Source organism: Doryrhamphus excisus, chromosome 10, assembly GCF_030265055.1.
Source record: "Doryrhamphus excisus isolate RoL2022-K1 chromosome 10, RoL_Dexc_1.0, whole genome shotgun sequence".
Lineage (NCBI taxonomy): Eukaryota > Metazoa > Chordata > Actinopteri > Syngnathiformes > Syngnathidae > Doryrhamphus > Doryrhamphus excisus.
The window spans coordinates 13,876,380-13,901,080 of NC_080475.1; the positions used below are offsets into that span (position 1 = coordinate 13,876,380).

Sequence of the window (24,701 nt, forward strand, 5' to 3'; positions counted from 1 at the left end):
TGACAGTGGAGGTGCCGCTTCACTTCCTGTGCAGAAGCTTATAGCAGTTTAACTGTGCTGTCACTCAGCCTTGGTTAGCTGGGGAGAGCGTAGCAAGTGAATACTGATTTGGAAAAGCAAGGAAAAAGAGGGAGAGATAAAAGCAGATGGATGCAGGAGAGCGGGGGGGAATTCGCCCTGGACGAGAGACAGGTGCAAGAACGACATATAGGAATGCAGCTTCACATTATGAGCTTTAGTTTGGTCTGGTTTTCAAAACATTGCTGACTCAGGCTGAGTTTATTGAAATGGGGACCTATTAAGCTCATTTTTTTGGGCGTCTGTATTGAGCTGTGAACATTAAAACAGACCGTTTTTGCAGGAAGCATGAAATCCATGGAAATACAGTTGAATAGGTGCAGATTCTGGAAGAGCTACAGGGTCAGGCAAAATGATCTGACACATTTGTAAGGTTAAATAAAAGGCAAATAAAGTAAAGTAACAAACAAGTTTTTTTTTAAAAGTACATATAATGCCATTTTTTTCATATGTCATTCTGCTTTTTTTCTTTATTATGCCATTGTTTTTTGTTTCTTTGTCAGTTGAATTGGACTGGTGAGCATCGCGCTTTTATTGTGGAAACATTTATCAAAACAAACAAATCTATAACTACAACACAACCAACCATTATATGTATTTTACGAAAATAAAAACACTTTTTTGTTTATTTACTTTATTTGCCTTTTATTTAACCTACAAATGTGTCAGATCATTTTGCCTGAGCCTGTAGATCTTCTAGAACTGCACCTATTCAGCTGTATTTCCATGGATTTCATGCTGTTTTAATGTATTCCTTGCATTAGTATGCTGTATATTATGATTGCATGAATGAAGAAATTGTCTCAAAATAATGTTGACAATAATATTGTTTATTGACAATAATGTGTGGCACAATTATCGTCCAGCAAAATCATTACAGTAGTATTTTGTCATGTGGCGTAAACAACATGTGCATTAAGTAATTACTTGATTGGACACGTTTGTGATTAATTACTGGTCTTAATTCAAATATCATTCATTCATTTTCTACCGCTTATCCTCACAAGGGTCGCTGAGGGTGCTGGAGCCTATCCCAACTGTCTTCGGGCGAGAGGCGGGGTACACCCTGGACTGGTGGCCAGCCAGCCAATCACAGGGCACATACAGACAAACAACCATTCACACTCACATTCATACCTATGGACAATTTGGAGTCGCCAATTAACCTAGCATGTTTTTTTTGAACATGCAAACTCCACACAGAGATGGCCGAGGGTGGAATCAAACTCCAGTCTCCTAGCTGTGAGGCCATGTGCGGTAACCACTTGACCACCGTGCAGCCCGTTAATTCAAATGTTCAATGTCAAAATGTCATACCATCTTAGATTTTAAGAACTAAAAAAACAAAAATCTACTAAAATATACTTTTCAAGAGCACTGTTGTCACACACAGAAGGAGAGAGCAGAGCAGCACATCCAACGCATTTTTCATATGACATATTTATCATATGTATATGCTTTTTGCTGTCAATTTAACCCTCCAAGAACCCTGCATGAGCCATGAAACATATTTATTGAACGAGTACTCAATTACGCCTGATTAGAGTAGAAGATATAGAGTGATCTTTGTCTGCTGGATTTAAAATCCAATCCTGCATCAAACCAGCGCCTCTCGGCTCCATTAGCCCAGAGATGAGGTGACATTAGCTTGACGAAGGTGAGTCACCTTCCCGCCAGCTCCGTGGGGTTAATAGCACTCTCGTCTTTCCAATGGCATGACGTGCACCATCTCCGTGCATAGATATGATATATGTGTGTGTTCATGCTTGGGAGTCACTCTGGGGAGCAGCCAAGCAGTAATTGAAACTCCGCCCGGTAAATTGATATCGCTCAGTGGGACGTCATATCAGCTTTATGAACGAGTATGATAATGTGTAATACATGCGATTCTTCTGTTCATGTCATTAGTGGATGTATATTTTAGACAGCGTAGACACATTTTATATTAAATCAAGCTACATAAATACCGCATTTTCTGGACTATAAGTCGCACAAGGCCAAAAATGCATAATTAGGTTGAAAAAAACATACATAAGTCGCATTTTTTGCAGGTAATTTATTTTATAAACTACTTGACCAAAACAGACATTACATCATCTTGGAAGGCGAGTTCTAACAATAATAAAAGAATAGCTATCTACCCAGCTATCTATCTAGCTGTCTATCTAGCTATCCATCCATCCCTCTCTCCATCCATCCATGTATCCGCCCATCCCTCTCTCCATTCATCCACCTATTCATCCCTCTCTCCATCCATCCATGTATCCACCCATTCCTCTCTCCATTCATCCACCTATCCATCCCTCTCTCCATCCATCCATGTATCCACCCATCCCTCTCTCCATTCATCCACCTATCCATCCCTCTCTCCATCCATCCATGTATCCACCCATCCCTCTCTCCATCCATCCACCTATCCATCCCTCTCTCCATCCATCCACCCATCCCTCTCTCTCTCCATCCATCCATGCATCCACCCATCCCTCTCTCCATCATCCATGCATCCACCCATTCCTCTCTCCATCCATCCCTCTCTCAATCCATCCATCATCCATCCCTCTCTCCATCCATCCATGCATCTCTCCATCCATCCCTCTTTCCATCCATCCACCCATCCCTCTCTCCATCCATCCCTCTCTCGATCCATCCATCATCCATCCTCTCTCGATCCATGCATTCATCCATCTCTCCATCCATCCATGCATTCATCCATCTCTCCATCCATCCATGCATCCATCCATCCCTCTCTCATCCATCCACCCATCCATCCCTCTCTCCATCCATCCATGCATCCATCCATCCCTCTCTCCATCCATCCATGCATCTCTCCATCATCCCTCTTTCCATCCATCCATCATCCATCCCTCTCTCCATCCATCCATCCCTCTCGACCCATCCATCATCCATCCCTCTCTCAATCCACCGCTCTCTCCATCCATGCATCCATCCCTCTCTCCATCCATCCCTCTCTCCATCCATCCCTCTCTCCATCCAGCCATCCATCCCTCTCTCCATCCATCCATCCATCCTCTCTCCATCCCTCTCTCTCTCCTTCTCTTTCTCTCTTTTTTTTTCTCTCTCTTTCTCTCGCTTTCTCTCTCTCTCATCTCTCTCTCTCCATCTCTCTCCATCTATCCACACAAAAAATAAACATGAACAGAAAAGGTGTCCAGTGTTTATGTAACATAAACAGTTTTTTCATTTATAAGTTGCTCTGGAGTATAAGTCGCAGGAACAGCCAACCTATGAAAAAAAGTGTGACTTATAGTCCGGAAAATACGGTAATATGAGTTATCAAAGGTAAAGTATGGTACTATCACGAATTATGTTATATTACACTAGCGACACAGTTCATATTTCGGGATTTTGAAGTCCATCTTTTAGGGAAAATCAATATTTTTGTACTTTTTCCTGCTTGTTTGGACTAACTACATGCAACTGAATCAATAGTGCCTCTGCTGGTTGCAGCCAAGTAGTACACACATTTTGTTTCTACTGTATGAAGACACAATTAATCAACTATCTATGCACAATCAACAGTCTAATAGTCATCTGTAATAGGTGTATTCTGTCTAATTCGTCTTTCCTCTGCAGTGTTCTCCAGTAAAAAAAACCTCTCAGTCCTCCATCATGATATGTAACAACTCCCTGGATTGTTTCATCCACCTTTTTTCCCCCCATTTGGCCACTGATCTTGCCCAACGATATGAAGTGACGCTAATGGAGCGTTCCCTAATCTGCTCCATCCATCTATCACTAATAAACGCTGCTATCAATATAGAGCAGTTACGGGCTGATGTGGAAGAAAGGGGCGGGACTGATGGGAATATTTCCAGTCATTTTCCCTGGACGACATTCCTCATAAGGATTGGTAATAACCGTTGGCTTGAGCGTAATCTTTTGCAGTGATGAGACGGCTCACAGGCAGCCTTGACCCTTGTGACCCTGTCGCTGCTGTTGCTGATGATGTCATTTCCTCTAATGGCTCTTTTGTCTTAATGTGGAGGTGTGTTTTTTTTTTTGAGTTGGAGGTCAAAAGCTCTGAGCTCATCTTTCTTCTCAGCACAGTGATTGAATCCAATGAACAGAGAGCGATACAAGCAGGAGCAAAGTTGGGTGAACCTGTGTGTGTGTGTGCTCGGAGGCTTCAGGTTTTTTTTTTTTTTTTAAGGTTTTTGGTATTAATGAGCGATGCTCCTGTGGGGAGTGCCAGCTTGTTCTCTACTGCAGCATTTTTACCAACTCAATAATGATCTCTGCTACACGCTGGACAAGTGGTTAGCATGCAGGCCTCACAGCTAGGAGAACTGAGTTCAATTCCACCCTCAGGCATGTCTGTGTGGAGTTTGCATGTTCTCCCCGTGCATGCGTGTTTTTTTTTTTTCCCGAGTACTCCGATTTCCTCCCACATTCCAAAAACATGCTAGGTTAATTAGCGACTCCAAATTGTCCATACGTATGAATGTGAGTGTGAATGGTTGCTGGCGAAGACAGCTGGGATAGGCTCCAGCACCCCTGTGACCCTTGTGAGGATAAGCGGTAGAAAATTAATGAATGAATAATGATCTCTCACCCCAACAGTCATCAAAACGTCTGTCAAGCAAACCCAGCCATCATCATTTCATCATCATTCATAGCAGGATCTTGAACCTAATTTCTGCTTCCACCACAGTGCATTTTACGCTGCAATTTCCATGTTTTTAGTTTTTTTTTTTGCATTCTCGCTACCCCATCACCTTTAGCGGTATTTTGGCCACCCCCCGCTACACAACAAAATTGACCGAGGGACCAGAATATATATGTCTGATCCCGTTGTGGTATTCTTCCTCATCTCTCAAGCAAACCCAGCCATCATCATTTCATCATCATTTATAGCAGAATCTTGAACGCCATTTCTGCCTTCACCACAGTGCATTTTACATTGCAATTTCCATGTTTTGGGTTTTTTGGGGTTTTTTTGCATTCTCGCTACCCTATCACCTTTAGCGGTGTTTTGACCACCCCCCGCTACACCCACCACGTCCCCTCCTGCCACTCCAGAACATATATTTAACACACACACTATTTTATGCTTATAATTTTCCTTGTGTTATTTGTCTAATTTTATCTGTAAAAGTGTTATACTATCAGCTGTATGTTCTCATGTCCCTTTAAAGCTCAGACCACATCAAACTATGTCATTTAATTTTACAGTTTTTTTTTTGTTTTTTTTTTTTACTAAATAAGACATCCAACTTGCAAGTCATGTTTCCAGTTTGTATGTTAAAAGTTGAAATGCTTGGAAAAACTGGCGGACCAGATTCAAACATTTGGTGGACCACATGTGGCCCCCCGGCCGTAGTTTGCCCACCCCTGATCCACAGTGTATTGGACACTTATAGTGACAACGGGTGCATTGTTTCCCGCAGCACCTGTGAGCATTTAAACCAGAGAAAGGCCAATTTTGTGTTTGTGTGTGCTTTCCATGGCGCCTGTGTGGTGCCACTGCTGGATGGTTGCCCCTCGCTAATCATGACATCATACTTTCCACTGGGTCCTTTCCATCTGGTCTTTCCCTGTCTACACTCCATGATCTGCTGCTCAACTTGTTTCTCTACAGAACACTTCGCTTTTTTTTGTTCTTGTTGTTTATCATTTATCATCACCAAGTGTTTTTTTCGCCAAAGTGGAAAACAAGTGAGAAAAACAAAGCATGACGGAGAGATTAAGGTCCCGAGACTAGGATCGGTGTCTAGTACCGCCTGGTACGGTACATACCGAGGCCCACCCACGATTATTCACATCCACATTCCTTCAGAGCTTAGCGCACAAATTAGAGCTGACGTATAATTGCAGCTTTGCTGTTTAACAAGCGTGTTTATTTCCCTTCTCTCAGTCACTACCATTGAATATTCCAAATAGTTCTGCAGAAATGTAGAACTACACAATGTACAAGTGGTTGAAATAAAGTAAAGTTGACATTATTTAATAAATATATTATGTGCATTGAATGTATTTATTGAATAATAAATACTTATTGTATAATAGTACTTATTTCTGCAGTTCACCTGCTGCTGCTCCATTTTCATATCCAAAAGTATCGTTGCAATCCCGACTGAGTGAGTGACTCTTCCTACTCCTTTTCGTACATGTTCAGTTGTAATTTAATGTTCCTCAATGTAACTATTAATATTAATAATATTTCAAAACTAATTGCCAATACTGCCAATAATCGTAAGTAAATAAGTTTTACCTATTATGCTTATTTTTCGGCCCTTTTTATTGAGTTGTGGACTCCTATAGAGCAGCTACACACAATAACCAGCAAAGAAAGCTTTCTAGTTCTTCCAGAATCTGCACCTATTCAGCTGTATTTCTTTGGATTTTATGGTTCCTGCGAAAACAGTTGCCCGTAGTCGTTGTGACGACTAACTTTTCTTTTAAACAAATCCAGAGCTATCCTATCTAAACCTTTGTGTTACGCTAAGTTGTGTTTATGTCTTAATTCCGGTTTTCATGCCCTTATTTTTCCATAACTCGTACTTAGTTCAGTTCTTTTTCCTGCTATGTTTACTTTGCTCAAGTTTTTTTGTACAGCTGGGATAGGCTCCAGCACCCCCGCGACCCTTGTGAGGATAAGCGGTAGAAAATGAATGAATGAATAACGATCTCTCACCGTAAAGGCATACCCTAAAATGTCTGATCCTTTTGTGGTATTCTTCCACATCTCTCAAGCAAACCCAGCCATCATCATTTATAGCAGGATCTTGAACGCCATTTCTGCTTCCACCACAGTGCATTCTATGCTGCAGTTTCCATGTTTTGGGTTTTGTTTTTTTGCATTCTCGCTACCCCCATCACCTTTAACGGTGTTTTGACCACCCCCCGCTACACCCACAACGTCCCCTCCTGCCACTCCAAACATGGTATGTTCATCTACAGTAACTCATGGGCCGCATTGAGTTAACAAAATTGGGGGGGCCAGAACATATATTTAACACACATACTATTTTATGCTTATAATTTTCCTTGAATTATTTGTCTAATTTTATCAGCTTAATTCCGGTTTTCATGCCCTTATTTTTCCATAACTCATATTTAGTTTTGTTCTAATGTTTACTTTCTCAAGTTTTTTTTGTTGCATGCCATCGGTGTGGGACACTTTCACCTGCCCTGGGTTCCCGCCTCTGCATCCTGGGGTCATCGCCTACACCAAAACGTGAATTTTTCCCTGTTCCTTCCCTCACTCTCCTCATTTGTTTGTATTACTATCTGGACTCCACTCAGTTCAAATATTCTAGTCAAGTATTTTAGGAGCCATGATGTCTACATCTATGAAAACAACACATTGAAGCTGGAAGTGTTTGGCTATTGGACTTTATGGTGCTTTTATTGTGTTTGGAACCTATAAACGGTGCACAGAAACACATTTAGCCACACTGAGAACGAGTGACCGTGAACGTTCCACAGAGAGGTCTGCACGTGGAATATGGGCAGCGTCCAATAAAAAGCTGTCAGGAATGAGCAATGGCATGTACTTATTTTCGAAAACGCTGCTCACGGCTCTATACTGTAAGTCATTTATAGATTAAATATTCTTTTTTTTTTGTATGAGATGGTTGCTGTTGCTTTTTTTTTTTTTTTACCTCCATGCATGTATTCAGTCATGTTTCACAAGTGCATCATGGGAGATTAAAGTAGTGCGACTAATTAATTAATTAAGGACTTGTTAAATGTGAGTTTTTACATTTCAGAAATAACCGCCTCACTCTCGTCTTTTCGTCCCTCAGGTAAATAAACCCTATGGCCTTCATTACAACATTTATGGTCGCTACAAAAATGGCTGATAGGGAAAGAAAAATGCCTGTAAACAACACCATAGCAGTAATAGCGTGTCATGTCCATTCCTGCAGTTTAGATCTAGCTATTATCTGCACTGACACAACAGTAAATAATAATAAAATCAAATAATTCTTGCAGATGGCCGCAGTATAAACACAAATCAATTTAATTCACACAGAAACATAAATTCTATATGGGCCGGAAATAAATTCTAACTCTAATAGCTTGTCTCGGCTCCAATATAAATTTGCATCATAAAGATATTTATCATGTTGATAAGGTTAGTAAACACCAGTGTTTCATTTATTTCCAAAAGTGGTTCTAGAGAACATTCCTGTGGCTCGAGTCCCTCAGACCATAAAACTTTACAGCTGAGTTGGAAAGTATTTTGCTTGTTAGTGTTTGCACGATGTAGTTCAAGTGAAAACTTTACTATAACGTGGGTGGCACATATAAACATACATGGCTTCACAGTATTGATATAGTAAATGCAAATATACTATATCCAAATAATTTTGCGTGCCTTTACTGGACATAGATGATACAGTTGCATTCTGTAAGGTTTAGGAACGTTTTCAGACACAAATACTTTGCTTAATACAAGGATGAAGAGTCTTGAACCAGTCATGATGTGCTATACATATCACTATATTGACACTTACTATAGTACCCATTATGTCATTGGATGGTCATATCACCTTGTACTTCGGTACGTGACAAAAACCCCCCCCCAAAAATATGTAATTTTGTAAATATGTAATTTTAATATTATTCCTTCACTATATAACGTTTTTTGAGAAGTTAAGTCAAAAAATATTGAAGGACAAGTATCTGTCACGTGTCTGACATGGTAGTGTGGGGAAAAAAAGTTCTCCCATTCAGTGTGGATGTGGTAAGATTTTAGTTTCCACTTTGTTTGAAAGTTGGAGAGGCTGACTAGCTAGCTCTGGTCATTTTTAGCTTGGCGTAGGGACAATTTTGTTCGCAAAAGGTGTGCTGAAAACTTGCCAGCTTCGTTCTGGTCGATTCTTGGCGCAGGCGAAGCGCACCCTGCTCAGTGGTAAATTAGCTGACAGGCACAACAGCTCAGACACGTCACCAAAATCTCACTGATAGGTTTTTCAATCACAGTAACCATTATTTGTTTTTTTTTTATCTAATTAAAAAAAAACTTAAACTATATTAGGAAAGCAGGAAGTGAACAAATGTAACAGTTACTTATTGTAAAAGTACCAGATGGAGGGGTAGGATTTAATAAGCTTTTGCTTCTTCCTACTCCTTTTGGACATGTGGAACTGTGAACTGATTATGTGATGCACTCAATTGTAATCTGATGCATGTTCAAATGAAACACAACCATTACCATTACCAAGTAAATAACAAAAAAAGCTTTCTTCCTCAGACTCGAACTGACAGAAAGACATCTATAAAACCGTAACATCAACAAGAAGTTGCTTCAAGTGAGTTTTTATTTGAATGAGAATTTTCTGTCTCAAGAGATTGGCTAGGAAGTTGTTAGAAAGGCTAGTAAGCATTTTCATTTTTATTTGTATATTTTTACATGCACTTATATCCCTAATGCTATCAGACTGTTTGGAACTGTAATTTTCTGCACATTGTAGCGTGACATCATGTATACGATAGCAGAGAAAATCATAAACAACTTTACGTTCAGGACATTGAATACGCCCCTTTTTAGAAATTGTGAAAAATATATATTTTGCATAATCGGGGAGTTTAATATTTTGGCATTTGGATTTGATGGTCTCCGCATTTTCATGCAATTTTGAATTGAAGTGGTATTCATAGTGTATATTTCTGATGTTACAAGACTGTCCTACTGCACTGCAAATAAGGCTGGCCAAATATAAGATGAAAAGACGAGAATTTGGGGGGGAAAAACAACTTAAAACTAGTTCAATTATCTGTCCATGCAGCAAGTAAAGATAGGTGCAGATTCTGGAAGAACTAGAAAGCCTTCTGTGGTGGTTATTGTGTGTAGCTGCTCTATATGAGTCCACAACTCAATACAATTCACACAATAGGTCCCCTTTAAAACATTGTTGTTTAGCAGTTCTTAAAATACCCATTTTGTGGATGTCGTGGAATCTGTACACAAGATTTTATATGTTGGGAAAACAAAAATAACTCGAGTTATTGCTCAATTTTAACATTTCTGAAGTAAACTAGACAATAAGTAATCCCTATAAGAATATACTATAAAATCAATGAGTAAATAGCCCTTAAAATGAGCTAAATTATGGAACAGGTCTAGAAATAAGATTTTAAATCTTGGCACGTAGCAAATAATTTGCTGTGTGCAATGTTGTATACATTTAGTGCTTGCTTATATCAGTCCCGGGTGTTTTAGGAGCATGATGTTTTTCTTCATGATTACATTGCAATAAATGTAATGGCTGTCTTTGTTTTGCTGGAAAGGAGTGTACAGTACATTAGGACCCCTTGGTGTGTGAAAACCAAAGGTAGAAAGTTCAGTGTGTGTATGTGTGTGTGTGTGTGTGTGTGTATGTGTGTTGGCAGCAACTGTTCAGTCAAAGCACATTCCACCACAAGCCACAAAATCGCTTCTTGTCCTTTCTCTAGCCTTCCTTGCACTTCTTTTTATCCCCACAACAATTTCACTCTTGCATCCAATTCCCGGCGTCAGTGGTCTTAAACACAGCTCACCCCACACAATGAAACGATGCATTGTTTCAAAAGTAGAAAGAACATTCTTTTTGTTCGGATTGATGTATTGTTTCCATGGCGGGAAGTCATTGATTACTTGAAGAATGGATGCAGGTTTATTATTAATACACCTCTGTTTGCAGTTTATGTAAAAATCTAGCTAGGGTTGTCTTACCTACAGTAGCTTACACAAGCAACAGTACTCGGGTTGTAGGGTAAATAACAGCACTGATAGTGATACTCCAATCAGTGCTTCATTTCTTCATTAACGAAAACCTCGCCTCATCCGACGCCATGGTTGAGAAAATAGACTTTGAGTTACTTTACGCATGTGTGGCTGCACGGTGGATAAGTGGTTGGCACGCAGGCCTCACAACTAGAAGACCCAAGTTCAATTCCACCCTCGGCCATCTCTGTGTGGCGTTTGCATGCATCTCCGGGTACTCCGGTTTCCTTTCACATTCCAAAAACATGCTAGGTTAATTAGCGACTCCAAATTGTCCATAGGTATGAATGTGAGTGTGAATGGTTGTTTGTCTATATGTGCCCTGTGATTGGCTGGCTGGCGACCAGTCCAGGGTGTACCCCGTCTCTCGCATGAAAACAGCTGGGATAGGCTCCAGCACCCCCGGCGACCCTCGTGAGGATAAGCGGTAGAAAATGAATGAATGAATTTTGGAAATCCAAGGAAATGCAGCTGGAATAGGTGCAGATTCTAGAAGCGCTCGAAAGCTTTCTCTGCTGGTTATTGTGTGTAACTGCTCTACTGGAGTCCACCACTCAATGCAAATAGCCGGAAAATGAGCATAATTGGCGAAAATGGCGGATGAGTGGTTAGCGCGCAGGCTTCACAGCTAGGAGACCCGAGTTTAATTCCACTCTTGGTCATCTCTGTGTGGAGTTTGCATGTTCTCCCCGTGAATGTGTGGGTTTTCTCCGGGTACTCCGGTTTCCTCCCACATTCCAAAAACATGCTAGGTTAATTGGCGACTCCAAATTGTCCATAGGTATGAATGTGAGTGTGAATGGTTGTTTGTCTATATGTGCCCTTCGACCCTTGTGGCGATAAACGGTACAAAAAATGGATGGATGGGTATCAAACCTGGAACCCTCAAGTCTCCATAAATAATTGCCCCCTCTATGTATATTTACAACCTTCCACAATCAGTAAATTCAAGGCATTTTAACTGCTAAAGTACACAAAACTGGTGGTTCTCTCCACGCAGCAATGACACTACCAAGGGACTTTGTTATTGTCTTCCACCGTATGGCTGTTTAAATGGCAATTTGAAGCTCGGCTGGCTCTATAATTAGCTGTGAGCTCCCACAGGATGGTAGTAAGAAAAAAAAAAAAAACAGTGTCTTATCATCTCCCGCTTGTAATTACACATCCACTGTAGGATGGCAGACTGCAGGCTAATACGCCGACAAAATGTAGGCAGGATGTGTGTGCATTCCTTGGCGTCGACATGGTGTACTGTTGTAGATATTCACCACCTGTGACTCCTCAGACAAATGTAGACAGCACAGCAAAAAAAGAAAGTCCAACATCGGTTCTGTCCTGTTCTCCCTGGGTGACCCATGGAAGACCGACGTTACATGAATGGTCATTAATCTGACTGTCTACTCTTTACTGCTCACAGAGAGAGAAGGATGCAGGGCTGCTATGTTGCTGATGGTCTACAATACTAAACGTATGTATTGCTTAGGATATGTTTGGTTGATAAATAATGCTGGAGCCTATCCCAGCTGTCTTTGGGCAAGAGGCGAGATTACACCCTAGACTGGTGGCCAGCCAATCACAGGGCACATATAGCCCATGAGTTACTGTAGATGAACATATACCATGTTTGGAGTGGCAGTAGGGGACGTGGTGGGTGTAGCGGGGGGTGGTCAAAATACCGCTAAAGGTGATGGGGTAGCGAAAATGCAAAACAAGAAAACTAAAAACCCCAAAACATGGAAATTGCAGCGTAAAATGTACTGTGGTGGATGCAGAAATCATGTTCAAGATCCTGCTGTAAATGATGATGAAATGATGATGGCTGGGTTTGCTTGAGAGATGGCGAAGAATACCACAATTTGATGACTGTTGGGGTGAGAGATTGTTATTCACTCATTCATTTTCTACCGCTTATCCTCACAAGGGTCGTTGGGGTGCTGGAGCCTATCCCAGCTGTCTTCGCCAGCAACCATTCACACTCACATTCATACCTATGGACAATTTGGAGTCGCTAATTAACCTAGCATGTTTTTGGAATGTGGAAGGAAACCGGAGTACCCGGAGAAAACCCACGCATGCACGGAGAGAACATGCAAACTCCACACAGAGATGGCCGAGGGTGGAATTGAACTCCGGTCTCCCTGCAGTGAGGTCTGTTAACCACTAGACCGCCATGTAGCCTGGATTATTTCTTTATAAATCGAATATTTTCATAGTTAGAGCGTAAACAATCTTCATTTACGATCTTCTAAATATGGTTTTAACACCATTAGAGCCCTCTAGACATGAAATAACACCCCTACAGTCACCTTAACACTCGTATTGCCTAATATATTTAACATAGTAATAGAAAGATGTTAGCATTGTGAGAGTGCTACTAGTACTTCACTACTTTGGAACTGAACAAGCTGTGAGGTCTGCACGCTAACCAATTTAATTTGACTCTTAAGTCATTTGGATAAAAGTGCTTCTGGTTTTAGTCACATTTTAGTCAGTTCTGTACGTGATGGTTTAAGTCCAGTTTTAGTTGATGAAAAAAAAAAATTAGTCCAGTTTTTGACAGAAAAACTAAAAACAATGTTTTAGTCAGTTCAATTTTAGTAAAAACTAATTAAAAATACAAATAATAATTTCTGTCAAAGTATTGGAAATTGGATTAAGACAAAAACGAATGGAAATTCGTCATGAAAAAAGCCCAGTCAAAAATATTCACAAAAACACTGTTGGAGATACAAGATAAAAATCCAAAAAACAGTGCAGCCCACTGACCAATAAGAGCTCAATGCCTATATAAGCCCCTCCTACTGATTGACTGCCCTGATTCAGCACATATAGAGTAATTTAGGCTTTAAGTTTTGCTGAAATTGGGCTGCAAAACCCAATTTCAAGGAGTGAATGGTGTCCAATTTAGTTGTTTCTGCATTCAACAATTAATAAGAGCGGCAATTCGCCAGAGAAGGACCACAACATTTATCATTGGCTCAGTAAAAACATTGCAACCCTTGGCTACTTTCAGACATTGTTTTCTTGATCTGCTTTATTTGGGGTCAGGCTCTGATCATTGCAGAGGCATCACATCTTTATTCATGGCTGATCATCCTCTTGTTTATAGACATGAAAATGCTAACTCAACACCGAGGTCATGACACTCACTAAAGGAGCGTCATTATCGCCTCATATTTGCTCTCGTCTGTCGTATCCAAAAGGGGGAGGAAGTATTGACTGAGTGTGAAGTAAACATCCAAAATTCTTTCTTTTCCTTTTAAACCTTTTCTTGTCGTCTTGTCGACAGCTGTCCGCCGGCCCTCAAGGCCCACACCTTTCTGTGCTTGACAAATTGATCTCGTTTAGCTGTACTTTCAGCACTCACTGCAGGGCAAAGAAAAGGGGGTGAAAAAAAAAAAAAACACACTCACGCCTACACAAGCTGCTTGGCGTGTTATGCTTGGCTGCTCGTGTGTCAGCTGAGGGAAGGATGCAAAAAAGGGGAGTACAGTAGTGACAATATGAGGTTAATACATGAGTGCAGAGTAGAAATGCAGGTATTCCAAAGAAGCAATACTATCATATGGCTACAGGTACAGTATACTGTATTTGGGTGCATCACTATCATGCACCCACCAACCACAGCTCCGCAGTGCTGGAAGCACCAATGCAGGCCAAGATCCTAATTTTATCACCACCATTATCTTGCTACTTTTGTTGCGAGCTGTTTTTCATGGATAGTAAAGCAATACTGCTATAAAAGCTGTACACTGACTACTCTATAGTTCATTTTTATAGTATTGCACCTTGAGAAGATATAATGTAATCAAAAGGCTTCTTGGAAAGTGGGGTGGACTCATAGGGCTCTATTTTTGTAGACGAGGCGCAGGTGCGCCACTGCGCCCAATCTACATTCATTAATTTTTTAAAGTGTTGTGGGGGGTGCTGGAGCCTATACCAGCTGTCTTCAAACGAGAGGCGGGGTGCATCCTGGACTGGTGGCAAGCCAATCACAGGGCACATATAGACAAACAACCATTCACACTCACATTCATACCTATGGACAATTTGGAGTCGCCAATTAACCTAGCATGTTTTTGGAATGTGGGAGGAAACCGGAGTACCTGGAAAAAACCCACACATGCACAAGGAGAACATGCAAACTCCACACAGAGATGGCCGAGGGTGGAATTGAACGCGGGTCTCCTAGCTGTGAGGCCTGTGTGCTAACCACTCTTCACATTTTAGGCATTTTCAAGTAATATACAGCACATAGAGGGTAGCATGTTTGCAAATGCGCCACGGACCGGTAACGTTCCCCGCTCCGGCGGTTGGGGACCCATGCTTTAACTCGTTCAATAGCAGCCATTTTTAAAGAGACAACCCTTTTTGACAGATATTATGTTCTAAGGTTATATAAACATGGAACCATGGAAAGATCAGACACATCTTTCATTCATCCATCCATCCTTCCATTCATAAATTTTCGATGCCGCTTAACCTCGTAAAAAGGGTTGTCAAAATAACAATTTGCACAGCTCTTCCCCATGCTCCTTGCTGTTGAGTGTGTAAATACTTGCAAAAGATCCATGCCAAGTTCTTATAAAATGCACTTCTGCCACCTAGTGGCCGTTTTTATAGCCGAAAACTGCATTGACGGTGACTTTATTATTAGTGTGTCTATTACAGTGCAGTTGTCATCACCTATTTTTGCTTGTTTTGGACTGGTGTTGCTGATTGTTGATGATTTGCATCATTACAATTAATATATTCAACATGTCTAATTTCAGCCAATGAATACAGAAAAAGTACATTTGCTGGGTTTTTATTGTATCTTACAAGCTTTGTTACCCGCTTCGATGCAATCACATGGTATTTTGCAGGAGTGTGTGGATGCCGTTAGACACACGGTGGCCGTTCACCGCGGGAGCTGCCTCGGGGAAGAATAAAGGGCTGCTGTTTAAGCGCTCATCCGGCCCTACTTATGTCTCAGTGTGGTGCTGATGGGGGGAGGGGTGAAGACGGGAGAAGAAAAACGACCTTAATTGAATTTAATCTTCAACTTGTAACGTGTGACAGTTCCACTTGATTTAGATGCAAATCTACCCATTTCGAGATGTGAGGAAATATACTGCTTTGTGACTTGATTAAGTCAGACGTTATTCAATTGCCGTCTGTTTTTAGGAGTCCTACGAAGGAGCCATGACTTGATCTTTAATGGATCTAACTTGTGAATTGATTAGAAACAGAAAAATCCTGCCCAATTTTCGAGACAATTTTGGTGGTGAAGGAACGGTTATAGAACGCATTAAGACGAAGCGAATGAATGTCATTTCTTAAAGGTCCCAAATTAGACTATTTTTTGGAAGTCTCAGATGTCCCACAATTGTCAAGTAAATTTTTAATGATTAACCTACACAAGAAAAGGACACAATAATGGACTTGTGTATTTCACTCCTCTGACCATGCTTCATTGTCGTTCTGGTGCCGTGTTGCTGTACTGTAGCATTTTTGTATCCTTGTTAAAACACATTGCTCCTGTTGTTGTATTTTCCCATATATGTTTATGTATTTAACTTTGTCTTCCTCCTCTTCCGGCTTTCTGTACTGGACAGTAAGGCATGGAGGTCTGCAGTCCGTTAGCCAATCAGGACGCAGAACACAATACATGTTCATATTCTGGAATACAAAACAAAAAAAAAACAGAGAAATGGTGTAGCAAGGGAACACTGCATCATCGATATAATCGGATATATCAGGAAGTGACGTCGGAGGTTCAAGCGCCACAAACCATAGCAGCGATCATAACATAATTTGGGGAAAAATGTAAATATTCACAATTTAATAATAGGCTGTAGTCAACCACAAAACAACAATTAATAAATAATTGTTCATTCATTCATTAATTTTCTGCCGCTTATCCTCATGAGGGTGATGACAGCGGGTGCTGGAGCCTATCCCAGCTGTCTTCGGGCGAGAGGCGGCGTACACCATGGACTGGTGGCCAGCCAATCACAGGGCACATATAGACAAACAACCATTCACACTCACATTCATACCTATGGACAATTTGGAGTCGCCAATTAACCTAGCATGTTTTTGGAATGTGGGAGGAAACCGGAGTCCCCGGAGAAAACGAGGAAAACATGCAAACTCCACACAGAGATGGCCGAGGGTGGAATTGAACTCGGGTCTCCTCGCTGTGAGGTCTGCGTGCTAACCACTCTAACACCGTGCATCCCTTATTATTTGTTAATGTTTGAAAAACCACAACTTTTGTATCACTGTCATGGTCCCAGACTCAGAAAAAGAAGTTCCCAGAGGCTTAGGTGTCAAACTTAACAGTGCTAATAGGAACAGGAACAGGAATAGGAAGGCATGCTTTAGGGTATGACAATATGTCAAGCTGCTGTCAGCTTCTACTGTAGACAATTTTTAACGATACTGTTTTTAATGCAGGGTTCTTGACTAGGCTAAGGACCGTACATTTATAGTGTGTTTTAGTAGCGTGCATCAAACTGTGTGAGAAATTATATATATCACTATATTGACAGTTACTATGGTACCATTACACAATATGTCATCGTATGGTCATATCACCTTGTACTTCGGTATGGGACAAAAATAAAAAAAAAAAACAAAAAAAAAAAACTTAAACTATATTACGGAAAGCAGGAAGTGAACAAATGCAACAGTTACTGATTGTAAAAGTACCAGATGGAGGGGTAGGATTTAATAAGCTTTGCTTCTTCCTACTCCTTTTGGACATGTGGAACTGTGAACTGATTATGTGATGCATTCAATTGTAATCTGATGCATGTTCAAATGAAATAAAACCATTACCATTACCAATTTCAAGCAAGCCCGACTTATGAGGCCACTTTTCAGGTATTAATAACAACATCACTATCTGGTGTATTTTTGGCATATTTACACCTGTTTATGTGCAGTATTTCAGCAGTCAAAGAGTAATTTAAATAAAACAAACACATACAATTGTGTGAAACAATGTGACAGGCTTGACCATACATGATCATACAGATGTTTTTTTTTTTCATTTTTAGTTATTTTCTACCACAAACCAAATATTAACTGTTAGTAAGACAATGGCACGTTGTCACCGGACTGCTGTCTGCCTGTCATTCTATGGGCTTGTAATACGTGTGTGTGTATGTGTGTGTGTGTGTATGTATGTGTCACCTGAGGCCATCGTCCTGTTGTGAGAGTGGCGGTGCGGCAATAGAACAATGATTAATTTCACCACGAGTCACCTGTCTGGCTGCTGTGTGTGTGTGTGTGTGTGTGTGTAGATGTAGTCAGCAGGTGTGCTGTGATACTTGGATGCCCTCCAGTCAGGGTCAGACCCACACACACACACACACACACACACACACTCTTCAACAGTGTTCAGTCACTCTCTCTGTCGGTTTTGGGCGTAAAGGTCCCCTATTATGCAAAATTGACCTTTTAATGATGTTTTGACTGTAATGTGTGCCCCCAGGGCCTGTTTAGGAGAAGCAAATGTGAGAAAAATCTATCATCTACCTGACTGGTTTGCTCAGTTTTTGAGGCACTTTTGAAGATTTCATGACATCATGGTGGGAAAAAAAAACCAAAAAAAAAAACACCCTTCCTCATGGACATGACACCGCCTGCAACCCGCCCCTGGCCAGATAGACGGCTTTGTAAAAGAAAAAAAAAGTAGAGCCTCCGCTTTGCATCTAAATCCCAGCATCAAGTATCCAGCATATTTTTTGGGGGGACATTTTGGCTGGTTCATATATAAGATAAAGGCAGTTAATTTCATTAGAGGGCTGCACGGTGTGTTCGTGGTTAGCACGCAGGGCTTGCAGCTAGAAGACCCAAGCTCAATTCCATCTTCGGCCATCTCTGTGTGGAGTTTGCATGTTCTCCTCGTGCATGCGTGGGTTTTATCCGGGTACTATAAATATTCCATTTATAAATAAATAATCCAGGCTGAACAACGGTCGAGTGGTTAAGCACAGAGGCCTCACAGCTAGGAGACCCGAGTTCAATCCCACCCTCAGCCATCTCTGTGTGGAGTTTTTGTAGAAAATGAATGAATGAATTTTTGGAAATCCAAGGAAAAGCAGCCGGAATATAGGTGCAGATTCTAGACGTGCTTGGAAGCTTTCTCTGCTGGTTATTGTGTGTAACTGCTCTATTGGAGTCTACCACTCAATGCAAAAAGTCGGAAAATGAGCATAATTGGCGAAAATGGCGGATGAGTGGTTAGCGCGCAGGCTTCACAGTGAGGAGACCCGAGTTCAATTCCACCCTCGGCCATCTCTGTGTGGAGTTTGCATGTTCTCCCCGTGTATGCGTGGGTTTTCTCCGGGTACTCCGGTTTCCTCCCACATTCCAAAAACATGCTAGGTTAATTGGCGACTCCAAATTGTCCATAGGTATGAATGTGAGTGTGAATGGTTGTTTGTCTATATGTGCCCTGTGATTGGCTGGATGGCGACCAGTCCAAGGTGTACCCTGCCTCTTGCCCGAAGACAGCTGGGATAGGCTCCAGCATCACCCCAGCGACCCTTGTGAGAAAAAGCGGAAGAAAATGAATGAATGAATATTATCATAAAGGCTGCATGGTGATTGAGTGGTTAGCGCACAGGCCTCACAGCTAGGAGACCCAAGTTCAATCCCACCCTTGGCCATCTCTGTGTGGAATTTCCATGTTCTCCCCGTGAATGCGTGGGTTTTCTCCGGGTACTCCGGTTTCCTCCCACATTCCAAAAACATGCTAGGTTAATTGGTGACTCCAAATTGTCCGTAGGTATGAATGTGCGTGTGAATGATTTCATTTTCACTTCATCAAAGAGCTACTAGAAAATGTTGTACAGTAGATCATTACATGTCCTCAGCAGACATTTTTAACATTATTTTCCATGAGAAATGCTAAAAAGTTTAACAAGTATTTGTTACCTTTTCCTTTTGTCCCTCCTCCATCCTCCCATTGCTATCATTATCCCACAATTCTCTACCTTTTCCCTTCTCCTTGTCTTGCCTTGTAATGAAGTATAACTGCTAAGGTTACAAGGACAAGCAGAGACGTTGAAAGAGATGACGACAATGATAAGACATCTCAAGGGGGAACTATGGAAAATGGGGTGTAGAAGTGATAAGATGGATATTTATATCCATACATTTTCTATGCTGCTTATTTAAAATGAGTGTGAGTTTGGTTTACTCATCTTAATTAATTTGCATGTCGGAATTTCCAGTTTATATACTGCTGATATCACTTATGTAATATGGTTTATATATTTGCTGGACCTGGCTTTTTCATTTTTGCTGAGGATTGTGTGAAATAAACAGTGCTCTGCCAGGTTACGGTGTCCTCTTGTAATATCGGTAATGAACCTCATCCCTGGGGAAACCAGGAGATGGAGTGGTCTGAGCATCGCACAAATTGGGGGAAATACTATATAGCTGCAAAGTCAGAGTGTAGATCCATTAAAAAGTCACCTTTTAAGTTTTGTTCCACAGTTTTTAGGGTACATTGACCTTACCTGACCAATACCTGGCAAGACTTTACGACTAAGACCCTGGGGAGTTTGGTAAAAATACATATTTAATAAGATCTAATATAAATATACCGTATATATTCGAACACTCTTTTCGGATTATGAGTTTAGCACTAAAAGCTTTGAAATTATAGCGCTTTCATAACAAAATATAACATGCTGTCAGGCATGCAGTCACAGTGATGCTGGGAATACTGCAGGGAATAGTCCATTTCCAGCATAAAATAGTCCTTATTTTTACCGTTTTGAAATCCTACTAAATTCTCACAGCGGCATTAAACAAACTCCTGCAGGTATTCCTGTCAGATTATTAAAAAAATAAATAAATAATGTCAAGCCTGTCCGTCTGGATTTGGTTGCCTTTGATAATAGCCTCCAAAAATAGGATGCTCCGCAGATCCCCAAGCAGGAAAAAATTAAGCTGTGTTCTTTATGACACACTACGGAGATGCATTTGAGTGTTTGTGCTTTAATATGTTAGCTTGACCACAGGATGAAGAAAGTAAAATGGTAGTTTTTCCATGTTTGGCCTTATGGTGTGTAGGCTGGATGGTTCTGTTATATAGATACTGGAACCGTGCTATAAACGTTTGTTTACCTAAACCACAAAGAGAGCATATCAGTAACTGGATACAATAAAACTGCACATTATAGAGTGGCCTTTTATTGTAGATTTAGATTTAAGATTTAGAAAAATTTGTGACGAATGTATGCAAGATTGAGGCATTTTATGTACATAGAAAACGTAATCCATGAATTCAACTGATGAAGGTGTTGTTGAAAAAAATGTTGAATGTTTTTTATTACTGACTGTGAATGGATGCTACCAGAATTAGCTTAGTTTAGCAGAGCATGCTGGGCGACTGTTCCGCTGTTTGTCAATGCAGACGAGCATTGTTGTTGTGTAAATTGTGAGTGAAATAAAGATGAGAAGCATGTTTATTCCTGCTCCCGGCTCGTCTTAACTGGCATTGTCTACACACACTTCCGGCTTTCAAAATAAGAGCGCAGTTCACCACATGCTGTTTAATTGTCTAAACCAGGGGTTCCAAAACTTGACCAACTCAGGGCCCACTTGAAAATCTAAAAAATGTCTGCAGCCCATCTTTGTCCGATAAACAGTACATAGACGAAATGCTGCGTTTTCAGAGCACTTAACTTCAAATTATTAACCCCGTTTTACGGTACAGTAATAAATTAATAAAATCAAATGGATTTCACAGGGTACTAAATAGGTTTCATACAAACAGCTGAATAGCAGCGCTTAAAAGCGCATACAGACGTAGATATAGCTGTTGGAAACTGACCACTCATAATACTTCAAATGCAGCTGACGCCATCTTGTGGAGTTAATAAATAGCTGTTAATACCAGTGTTCAAATTAGAGAGACCATTGATTTGATGATTATTCTCAACATTTTTTGGTTATGGTGTATTGGACCAATTTGCTGAAGTCATATGCACATATGCATATGTCTGAGATATATTATCAACTTCCGGAGTTAATAAAACCAGTTTTCAAATTAGAGAGACCATTGATGGTTATTCTCAATGTTTTTTGGTTATGGTGTATTGGACCAATTTGCAAAAGTAATATGCACTAAAGGCTGAGATATATTATCAACTTCCGGAGTCAATAAATAGCTGTTAATACCAGTGTTCAAATTAGAGAGACCATTGATGGTTATTCTCAATGTTTTTTGGTTATGGTGTATTGGACCAATTTGCTGAAGTAATATGCACTGAAGTCTGAGATATATTATCAACTTCCGGAGTTAATAAAACCAGTGTTCAAATTAGAGAGACCATTCATGATTATTCTCAAGGTTTTTTGGTTATGGTATATTGGACCAATTTGCTGAAGTAGAATGCACTAAAGTCTGAGTTAGATTATCAACTTCCAGAGTTAATAAATAGCTGTTAATACCAGTGTTCAAATTAGAGAGACCATTGATGGTTATTCTCAACGTTTTTTGGTTATGGTATATTGGACCAATTTGCTGATGTAATAAGTCCGAGATATATTGTCAACTTCCGGAGTTAATAAATAGCTGTTAATACCAGTGTTCAAATTAGAGAGACCATTGATGGCTATTCTCAATGGTTTTTGGTTATGGTTTATTGGACCAATTTGCAAAAGTAATATGCACTAAAGTCTGAGATATATTATCAACTCTTCCGAAGCTTAACTTTGAGAGTGCAGAGGTCGCAGAAGGCGAGCATATTCCTGCAGGCGATGCCGATAGATGAAAATGTATGTGTCACCTGCGTCGCTGTGCCATCTGACCTGAATCCCCCCTCCAACTGCCCTCTGCCTCGAGCGCTAGTTGCTTCCTGCTGATCCCGTTCCCACATAACTTTTAAATTGTCAAGTAACAGAAGTGCTATCTGGTAGTTTGTCAATGAATACTATATTGACTTGAATATAAAATGACCCTGAACCTGTCTATGTTGAGATTTTCTGTTTATATTGAAATAATTCAATGGTTGTCTTCTTTTCACACGTTTGATTCCATTATTTTTTTCCAAATGCCTGACATTCTTGCTTTAAAGTGTAAAATCATGTTATTATTACGATAAAATATCCCACAGAGAACCTCCTCAAAGCACTCATCTTTCATCCAAAGTGGTTTGCTGCTCTTAAGAAACAAGCGTACCCACTGTGTTAACAGGCTGTGAACCTCCTGTTCAAACGCAGATTAAGGCAACTTTGCTCATGATTTGACAGATAACTGCACACGCTGCTGGAGAGAACAGAGGAAGATGACGAAGTGAATGTGGGGAAAGTGTCAAAGTTTTTGGGTGGCTTTCAAATGCAGTCAATGGGTTTGTCGACAATGACAGGAGTCATGTCCAAACATAGTAACAGATTTGCTAGCTGGTTCACTGAAGTCAATAATCTGAGTACTGTAGACTAGACTTCAGATGTTTTAGTCTTAAAAGTGAAGATTTTCTTTAAAATACAAAAAAAAAATAGTTCGAGTGTGTGTGTGTGTGTGAGTGACAGGTTGAAAAGCTCCGACTCTCTTGGGGAGAAGGTTTCGTTTGTGTATCAGTTTTTGTTATTTTGTTGCGGTTATCTGTGCTATGGACATTTCAGCAATGTAGGATTATTTCTTCATTCATTCATTTTTTACCGCTTATCGGGCGAGAGGCGGGGTACACCCTGGACTGGTCGCCAGCCAATCACAGGGCACATATAGACAAACAACCATTCACACTCACATTCATACCTATGGACAATTTGGAGTCGCTAATTAACCTAGCATGTTTTTGGAATGTGGGAGGAAACCGGAGTACCCGGAGAAAACCCATGCATGCACGGGGAGAACATGCAAACTCCACACAGAGATGGCCAAGGGTGGGATCGAACTCGGGTCTCCTAGCTGTGTGGCCTGCATGCTAACCACTCAGCTGCCATTGCAGCCATGTGGATGTTGTTATCACACACTTTGAGGAAGTACAACTTGCTACATTTAAGTAATAATCGGTCAAAACATAACTTAAATGATATGATGTCTTAGAACGCACCGTTCGTTGCTCATAATAACAGTTAAAATCAGATTCAAATATTATGCTATTAAAGACACTAGTGTTCTGTAAATTTTTAACATGCGTGTTTTGGGAATGTGGGAGGAAACCGGAGTGCCCGGAGAAAACCCACGCATGCGCCAGGGAGAACATGCAAACTCCACACAGAGATGTCTGACGGTGGGATTGAACTCCTGTCTCAATGAGGTCTGCGCGCTAACCACTCGTCTGCCGTGCAGCCTGGATTATTTCTTTATAAATTGAATATTTTCATAGTTAGAGCATAAACAATCTTCATTTACTGTCTTCTAAATATGGTTTTAACACCATTAGAGCCCTCTAGACATAAAATAACACCCCTACAATCACTTTTACACTCGTATTGCCTAATATATTTGACATAGTAATAGAAAGTAAGATGTTTGCATTGTGAGAGTGCTACTAGTACTTCACTACCAATAACTTGGCATCAAGAAATTGGATGACAGTAATCATGATATTGTTTTCTCCTTTATGGTGTCTTTCAGATCCTTGTCAACTCCATTAGCCAGCCTGCTTTGCTGTACGAAAATGTCCCGGTGAGCGACGGCAACCCCATCCTGAAAGATCTGCTCTTCAGTCCGGATCACCAATACTTGTACACCCTCACCGAGAAACAGGTTGGTGTCTTTTAGGGATCCACTCGATATCCATAAACGTTTGCTGTATACCACAAAACATTCCCACATATTCAGGATGCATGAAGCCAAAAACATATTATGAAGAAAGTGAAGTGGAATTAAAGAGGAAGTCATGTGAAAACACGCGTATTAAAACTAGGCAGC

General features: G+C 40.6%; 1 protein-coding gene across 3 annotated transcripts in view; it reads left to right on the forward strand.

The window, feature by feature from the left end:
* LOC131137090 (plexin-A1-like) overlaps positions 1 to 24,701 on the forward strand; it is a 183,608-nt gene that overhangs the window by 91,086 nt on the left and 67,821 nt on the right. For all 3 annotated transcript variants that reach the window (XM_058084629.1, XM_058084628.1, XM_058084630.1), the window contains exon 4: positions 24,405 to 24,536. In XM_058084629.1, coding sequence (XP_057940612.1) covers positions 24,405 to 24,536 — 132 coding nt within the window. The remainder of the gene's footprint in view (positions 1 to 24,404; positions 24,537 to 24,701) is intronic.